The sequence below is a fragment of the Poecilia formosa genome, unplaced genomic scaffold, assembly GCF_000485575.1.
Source record: "Poecilia formosa unplaced genomic scaffold, Poecilia_formosa-5.1.2 Scaffold1003, whole genome shotgun sequence".
In the NCBI taxonomy this organism is placed as follows: Eukaryota; Metazoa; Chordata; class Actinopteri; order Cyprinodontiformes; family Poeciliidae; genus Poecilia; species Poecilia formosa.
This window is the reverse complement of record NW_006800942.1, coordinates 10,576-18,821: the sequence shown is the minus strand read 5'-3', so window position 1 is coordinate 18,821 and position 8,246 is coordinate 10,576. Positions and strand designations below refer to the sequence as shown.

The 8,246-nt window shown below is 36.9% G+C and overlaps 1 protein-coding gene and 1 long non-coding RNA gene across 3 annotated transcripts in view; both read left to right on the top strand.

The window, feature by feature from the left end:
* LOC103132337 (butyrophilin-like protein 10) overlaps positions 1-3,545 on the top strand; it is a 21,774-nt gene extending 18,229 nt beyond the window's left edge. For both annotated transcript variants that reach the window (XM_007544123.2, XM_007544124.2), the window contains 2 exons: positions 386-502; positions 1,240-3,545. In XM_007544123.2, the coding sequence (XP_007544185.1) occupies positions 386-502; positions 1,240-1,346 (224 nt within the window). In that variant the 3' untranslated portion in view covers positions 1,347-3,545. The remainder of the gene's footprint in view (positions 1-385; positions 503-1,239) is intronic.
* A 1,217-nt stretch (positions 3,546-4,762) lies between these two features.
* Positions 4,763-6,728, top strand: LOC107835090 (uncharacterized). The gene is made up of 2 exons (XR_001660924.1): positions 4,763-5,450; positions 5,643-6,728. It is a non-coding gene; the product is annotated as an uncharacterized LOC107835090 (long non-coding RNA).
* The last annotated feature ends 1,518 nt before the right edge of the window (positions 6,729-8,246 follow it).

The window sequence follows — 8,246 nt, the reverse complement described above, 5'->3', positions numbered from 1 at the left end:
TTTTTTTTTTTGGTTGAATACTACTTTTTTTGTTTGACATGATTTTTTTTTGATTGAATAATTGTGAAACAAATCTAACTCCATACACATCAATCATTGTAGCAAGTAAGAGTAAACTGAGACTACATCATAAACTCAACCATTATTAAGTGTCCTAAGAAAGAATGAAAATAAATTAATCAGCCTGACTTTTTAAACAGTGAACTGGTTAAGATTGCTCAAATAGGTAACGATGTTCTAAAATCTATTTGGATCACTCACTCACATATTTGAATCACTTAGAACATATTTAGTTATTTTGGATGTAGTCATGCATTTAGTTGCTGGGTAATGAGTTGTTCTATTTTAACATTGTGTGAATGACATGCTCTTTTAATGTGTTTAGGTGAAATGGATGTCAAAGGTTTGGCTGTTGGAGTTTGTGGACTTGTGGTTGGAGTTCTTGGAATTATTGCAGCTGCATTTTTTTATAATAAGTACCGCCACAACAAAAAGTCTTTTGGTAAGTTTGAATATTTCAGGTAGGATTTTTGGGGTGCATAGTATGCCACATAATTAGCCATCAATCAGATAAAGTGGTAGTAAATTAAAGTGACTTTTAAATCCAATCCTTTTCTTAATAAAGTGTTTGTTATCATATAATCTTGTTTCTATTGACTGTCTAAATTAATAAAATCTGATCTAGGATTAAAAACTTTAGGTTTAGCAATATATCAATTAAAGCTGCAGTACATAATTTTGATTTAAAAAAAATACTTTTAAGAAATATTTGTTAATACTATCACTATGTTGTGACATTATAATATGAGACAGATAATCTGTGAAAAATTAAATCTCCTCTGCCTTCTCTCTATGTTCCTGCTATCTGCACAAGTGCATTGCTCGGTCAGAAAAAAACAATCCGAGTTGTAAATGTAGAAAAATGTTTATTTCAAAGGTTAATTTTGCTTTTTCATCATTAATTTTTTTTTGTTGAACAAATCATTTTCAATAGAAATATTCAATTTTAGTTCTAAAAAAAAGCTTATAATGTTTATGGACTCATTGGGAAGCCTGTGTTGAACTATTTAATCCGAGGTTTGATTATGGCAGTGCAAGTTTTGATGGTGGTTTAATGTTGTATGCAGCAAAACAAAATATTGCTTCACTGAACTTAGTTGAATCATTTTATACAGAGCCTTATATTCTGTAACAAAATAATGTGACTTTAAGTGAAATATGTTCTTTTCTTCTTTGCAGATGAAAAAGATAGCAAGGCTGATGGCAGACCTTCCTCAAGCAGTGCCAGTAATACAGTTGACAAGACTGGAAGGTCTGAGCATGTGCCCTTTAACCCTTGTGCTTAGAAATGGGGTCCAACCGACCACACACCCGTAAAACCTGTATCATTTGCCACAGTCCTCTACGTTTGCCTCAGTCCTCGCACGCACAAGGGTTAAAGACAGTGCATGAGATGTGGATTATTTGATGTCATGATCTATCCCAATAAGAAAAAATTATATTCATTTTACATTATTCAGGGTTTAGTAAATACACACAAAGATACATTCTCTCAAGTGTATTTAGGACATTAAAAAAACTCCCAGTCATTACTACAGTGTTAGTATAACACTGTAGTAGTAGTGTCTGTTTTGACCAAATTTATGTGGGTTTAACAGGGTTAGTGAATACAGAAAGTGTTTGCCCTCCTCCTGATTTTCTATTTTTTTTCATGTTTGTCACACTTCAGTGTTTGAGAACATCAAGCCAATTTAAACATTCAAAGATAACACAAAATGCAATTTTTGAAGGTTATTATAATTAAGAGGAAATTTCAAACCTACATGACCCTGTGCAAAAAAGTGATTGTCCCCCCAACCCTGTAAACCATAACTGTGGTTTCACATGCCTGAGGTCACTGTCTCTAGTCACACCCTGGCATGACTGTTGACACACCTTCTCTCAGCCACCACATCACTTAAATAGGACCTGCCTGACAACGTGAAGTACACCAAATATTCTCAAAAGTTGGACATCATGCAAAGATCCAAAGAAATTGAGGAACAAAAATTGAGATCTTTCATTCTTGAAAGGATTACAAAGCCATTTATAAAGCTTTGGGACTCCAGTAAACCAGAGTGAGAGCCATTAACCCCAAACGGTGAAAACATGCAACAGTGGTGAGTCATCCCAGGAGTGCGTGTGAGGCTGTTTTGCTGCTTCAAAACCTGGAAGACTTGTTGTGATTTACAGAACCATAAATGCTGCTCTCCTGAAGGAGAATGTGCAGTCATTTGTTAGTGACCTTAAGTTTAAACAAGTTTGGGTTTTGCATCAGATCTATGATCCAAAACAGACCAGCAAGTCCACCTATGAATGGCTGAAGAAAAACAAAATGAAGACTTTTGGGTGCCCTAGTTAAAGTTCTGACTTGAATCCTATTGAGTTGCTGTAGCATGGCCTTTAAGTTTGTACTCAAAAATCTTACAATATGGCTCAATTGGAATAATTCTGGAAAAATGAGTGTGGTAAAATTTCTCCACAGTTCTAAAAGATTCATTGCAAGTTCTTGCAAGCAATTGTAGCTGGCCAAACCTGTCATTAGGTTTAGGGCACAACCACTTTTTCCCTCAGGGCCATGCAGGTTTGGATTTTTTTTATCCTTAAAAATAAACACATTAATTTAAAAACTGCATTTTGTATTTACTTGTTTTGTCTTTGACTAATATGTTGCTTATATTAAATTGGTTTAATGTTTTGAAACAGACAAGTGTACCAAGCAAGAAAATAAATAGGAAATCAGCAAAGGAGCAAACACTTTTTCCCACCACTGTACATGTGTGTGTTTGCTATGACTGTGTGTACATTTTGACAACATCCAGATATCACTCAAATTTACATTAGTGTATTTTAAAAAAAATCTGGTTTTTACTTTTTTATATAAAATGTGTTCTTTTTAGTGTGTATTAGTATTTTCATTTGTTCCTATTTAAAGCTTTTTTTCTCTAGTCTGTTTTTAGAAATGGCAGTGGTCAGCAGTGAATGAAAAGACAAGCTTTGTTTCATTCTTCTTAAATGTTTTAGGACCTCTGGGCATCAGGCTAAGGTTTAGGAGCATGTTGTCTCCATAACTGGTGGTCAGTTACAAAAAAGCTTTTCTTAAAAACTTAACCTGAAGAAATTATCATTTAAAACTGAAAGAAAGAAAGCTTATCAAAGTGGTATTACTGTTAACCACTTATGTAATTAATAAAACCTGGAGCAAATTGAGGTGACTGCAGAAACATTTGGCTTAGTGTTACTTCCTTGAAGAGTACTGATGAATGCAAACACATATCCACACATGAGATCATGGTAACTTGTGATTCACCAACATATTTCATTTGAGAAGCTGAAAACACTGTTGTGTATTGAGGTGAGGCAGCATGTGGGCTGACTGAATCATACATGAAGTTTACATGTTTCTTATTTCAACCCAGTTCTCAAAAGATTATTAAAATAAAAATGTCTGCTGCTGAAATGGCTTTTCCTAAGTTTTCAGCCACTTAATTGAATGCCAAGAAAGATAAAATAAAATCTGTCAAAAAGATAACCAATGCTTGTACATACTGAGTCTTACCAACAGAGAGCTCCTTGAGAGTGTTATGTTCAGGTTCTCTGCATCCAGCTTTTGTTCAGGGGGCCTGCATTCCCTCACTGGCAAAGTGAATAAAAATGCCAACACTAATATCCGCACCTCTAGCTCGGAACATGACCCCTACTGTTATATGGAATTCCTAATTTCTTAGTTTTAAGACTCCATGTCATGGTTTTAGCAATGTTTCAGACCCACATGCACGGATGCACTCAGGAAACCAGATAATTTAAAGGGTTTATTTACAGTCACAATATTAAATGAGTGATGAAGAGAATCCGCTTATGTCTTGCATGGGAAGATCGAGTCGGCCGCCAGTTGGTGTTGGAGAGTATTTGCTGGGGGTAGGCGATGGGGATTCAGATGTCCTGGGGATGATTTATCCAGATAAGTACTGCTCACAACTTGACAGGGATTGTTGGTCACTGAGAACCAGATGAGGTTGAGACAGACCAAACCTCGAGGAGCAGAGGAGACGTTCCAGGCAGTCAGAATTATCCAGGGTGTATGCGTGTGGGCCTCTGGTTATTGACTTGCAGGTTTCCAAACTGGGTTTGAACGGTGACCTCAAGTGAAAGAGCATAAATAAGATTAGAAACAAGACTAGGGATTTCTGAAGGCCTTAAAACAGTGGTTGTTAACCTTTCTTGAGGTATCGAACCCATCAGTTTCATATGCGCATTCTCTGAACCCTTCTGTAGTGATAAATAAAATATTATATTTTCCCCCCACATTCAAAACATAGGGGTGAACCAACTAGAGTCACCCCAAGATCACTAAGTCTTCTTAAAAGGTAGAGTCTCTGAGAACAGTTCTTCAAAATATAGTCAGTGTTTTCAGCAAAGTTAAGCTGACTGTCCAGGAACGACCCAAGGTATTTAAAATTTTCCACAGTTTCAACAGGTTGGCCATCGAGGTCTTGTTTAGATCATTTAGTTAGCTCTACATTCTAAAGAGAATGAAAAATTTATAATAAATAATAAAGACTTTGCGGTATTCTGATTTAGTAATATAATTATATTAGTTGTGTTACCACCCCCACGCCACTAGAAGCAGTAGCGACCCCGAAAAGATGCGACTAAGGAGCAGATTTAGAAGTACACCGAAAGCTACAGAGTTTTACGGAGCCCTCCAGGGGACATGGGGAATTTTTTTTTCTTTTGTGTTCCCTCGCAAAAGTTTTGCGTTCCAGCCAGCATGCCTGGGTGGGCCCCACTTGGATTTGTTGTGGGCTACATGGGTTATGAGTGGGCATGGGTTTTATATGGGCTAACTGTATGGGACCAATATGGTAACCGAAAATGGGACCCATTTAGGCTAAATGTATGGGCCCCATTCAGCAGTGATGTGGGCTAACTGTGAATGGGGCAGAAATGGGCAATACTATGTGGGGCCCATGTGGTTTCAGTATCATGGGCCCAACATGGGAAGCCCATGTGGGCTAACCACATTGAACCCATATGAGGTAAGCATGGGCTGAACGTACATGGGTTGGACCTGGGCATGGGTATGTAGGCCCCATTCCTTTTTTATGGGGGATAACTGGGGATGGGACAGAAATGGGCAATACTATATGGGGCCCATGTGGTTTCAGTATCATGGGCCCAACATGGGAAGCCCATGTGGGCTGACCGCATTGAACCCACATGAGGTAAGCATGGGCTGAACGTACATGGGTTGGACCTGGGCATGGGTATGTAGGCCCCATTCCTTTTTTATGTGGGATAACTGGGGATGGGACAGAAATGGGCAACACTATGTGGGGCCCATGCAGTTTCATTATCATGGGCTCAACATGGGAAGCCCATGTGGGCTGACCGCATTGAACCCACATGAGGTAAGCATGGGCTGAACGTACATGGGTTGGACCTGAGCATGGGTATGGGTATGTAGGCCCCATTCCTTTTTTATGTGGGATAAATAAGAGTGGGACAGAAATGGACAACACTATGTGGGGCCCATGCAGTTTCATTATCATGGTCTCAACATGGGCAGCCCATGTGGGCTGACCACATTGAACCCACATGAGGTAAGCATGGGCTGATCGTACATGAGTTGGACCTGGGCAGGAAAAGGTAGACCTTAGTCCCTTTTTATGTGGGGTAATGGGAAAAGATTGTTAAAAATCTGATTAGACAATGTGGTTACCCTGTCACTTTCAAAATTTTCACTATATCTCAAAAGCAAGAGCTGCAAGATTACAAAAACTTGGAAAAAAATTACCAGAGATGTCAGACTGATGGCCTTTCACCAGGCCAATTGTTACTCAGCTGACCTATATTGGAGTTGATAAAAGGTAAAATTTAAAAGCAATTAAGCTTTTCTTTCTTCAAAAAGAAAAGCTCTTCTCGGATGGTGACCTCGTCTTGGAGGTCATAAAGGGGTACTGTATTTGAACCTAAAACATGCTCACTACATGATTTCTGTGTCTGGCTCATTTACTAACACTGACATGACACAAGGCTTCTAGAAGACCAAAATATGCTTATTTTTTTAACCAGTTCAGTATTGTTCAAGCTACACTTTGAAGTCCTAACATATTTTCTTTTTATTATTTTACACGAGAACAGTCCAGATGTCCTCTAACATTCTTGTGACATTATTGTTAGAAGATATCCAGACTGGACTGGACTGTTCTAAAGTAATAAAAAGAAAAAAAGTGTTAGGGGTTCAAAGTGTAGCTAGAACAATGCTGAACTGTTTTTAAAAATAAAGCATTAGCATCATTTTTAATGGCAATATTCTAGTCTGAAAATAGTTCCAAAGCGCATTTTAATAAGGACGACTATATTTATTTATTTTCATTGAGAACGTTTGTGAGCGTTACATCGGGTTTATATTTGTTAAACCGATGTAATACTCACAAAATTAATCTTGTGTTTCTTGGAAAACGTACAATTGTTAACTGCGGATGTACATGCGGTTTCAAAATCAAACGTAGTCTCTTCATCAGTCCGTTGGCGCGGAGTCTGCAAGTTTGCTGGCCTTCTACTGAAGAATTTGTAAGTACATTTCTGTCTGTTTTATCTGTATTGTATCAAATTTTAAGGAGAGATTTTAAATCGCTAGTTAAAAAATGTGCTGGTCGTAATGTTTCGAATGACCGGAGTACCCCGGAGTGCGACTTAGTGACGTTTCTGTTTTTCTTTTTTGCTTTTCTTTTGGATGATAATTTCTCTTATTAAAACACACATACAATAAGTCATCTGTCATCATTAAGGTAAGAATATTTGAATGCAGAGTGATTTCAAACTGTTCTGGGCCATACCATTTTCAAATACGCTACGGTGTCATTCTGGTTACTGCTACCACTTGTTAATTTGAGTGCCAATGCGGCACAATAAAATAGGTTCACTAATGAATCTAAGTTGCTAACAGAGGTTGTTTTTAAACGATAAAACCACTTACATTATTTTGCTTTCATTCTGTATACACGGGTTTTTCATAATCTTTCTCACAGCCAATTAAGCCAGTATGCATGGCTGGATCCCATGCATAGGTGCATTTTTTTAATGAAACTGCATTGAATCGTGTCGTTGTGGGCTACATAGGTTATGATTAATATGCATGGGTTTTGTCTGGGCTAACTACATGAGGCCCATATGTGTAATCTAAAATGGGATGGGATATTGTCGGCCCATTTGGGCTAAATGTATAGACTATTCAGCATTTTTGTGGGCTAACGGGAATGGGACGGAAATGGGCAACACTAAATCTCTGTCAGAGTTTGTTTCAATCTGCAACTGTTGTGTGTTGGACTATCTGTAGAGTAGTCTTTAGTGGCCAAGTCTGAATCAAAGATTGAAAGATGAAGAATTTCTTTTTGATATTTTTGTAATATTTCGCTAAGACTTATGTGAAATTTACTTATATTAAGCTCTTGTTCTTTTATATGTGCAATATTGTAGGAGTGATTTATTAATAATATTTATTAGTGATTTTCTAAACTACTCTACTATCTTGGTCTGGTCACAGTAACATATTAATGAGAATAATTGCATTAGTGAAACTCAGTGTTTATAATATGACTGGTCATAGTCAGCAAATTCTGCAGAGTTAAATCAACACTACACAGAGTCTATTTGGTCCTCATCAGAATTGGTGGTAATTTAATTCTTTTCAGAGTTATTTCAACAAGAAACTGAGTAATTTTAACATTTGAAAAAAAGTTATAACTACTCAAACTCTTTTTGAAATAACTCTGAAAAGAGTTAAATTACCACCAGTTCTTATAAGGACTAAATAGACTAGGCATAGTGTTGATTTAACTTTGCAGAATTTGCATTATACAAAGGCTGTCTTGCCTTAAATATTTTATTTTTTTGCAAAAGCCCAAATGTTATATAAACTGCATTAATAAAATTATATTTCTTTGCACACTTCAAGAGCATCAACCTATGAAGATCACCTTTAAACACTTTGAAAAAGGTAGATTAATACATTGTGATTTTAATAAGATTTTAGGAATTACATGTTTTCTTGATAGTTTATAACCTTTTTATCAGGCAAGCTTTATGTACAAATGACTACTTCTGCCAGAACTGACAGTAACAGTAAAACTGACATTGTACTAAAAGTAAAACGCTAATGCAATTTCTACCTTTGCTTGTTATTTAGGGGCACTTAAAAGAAA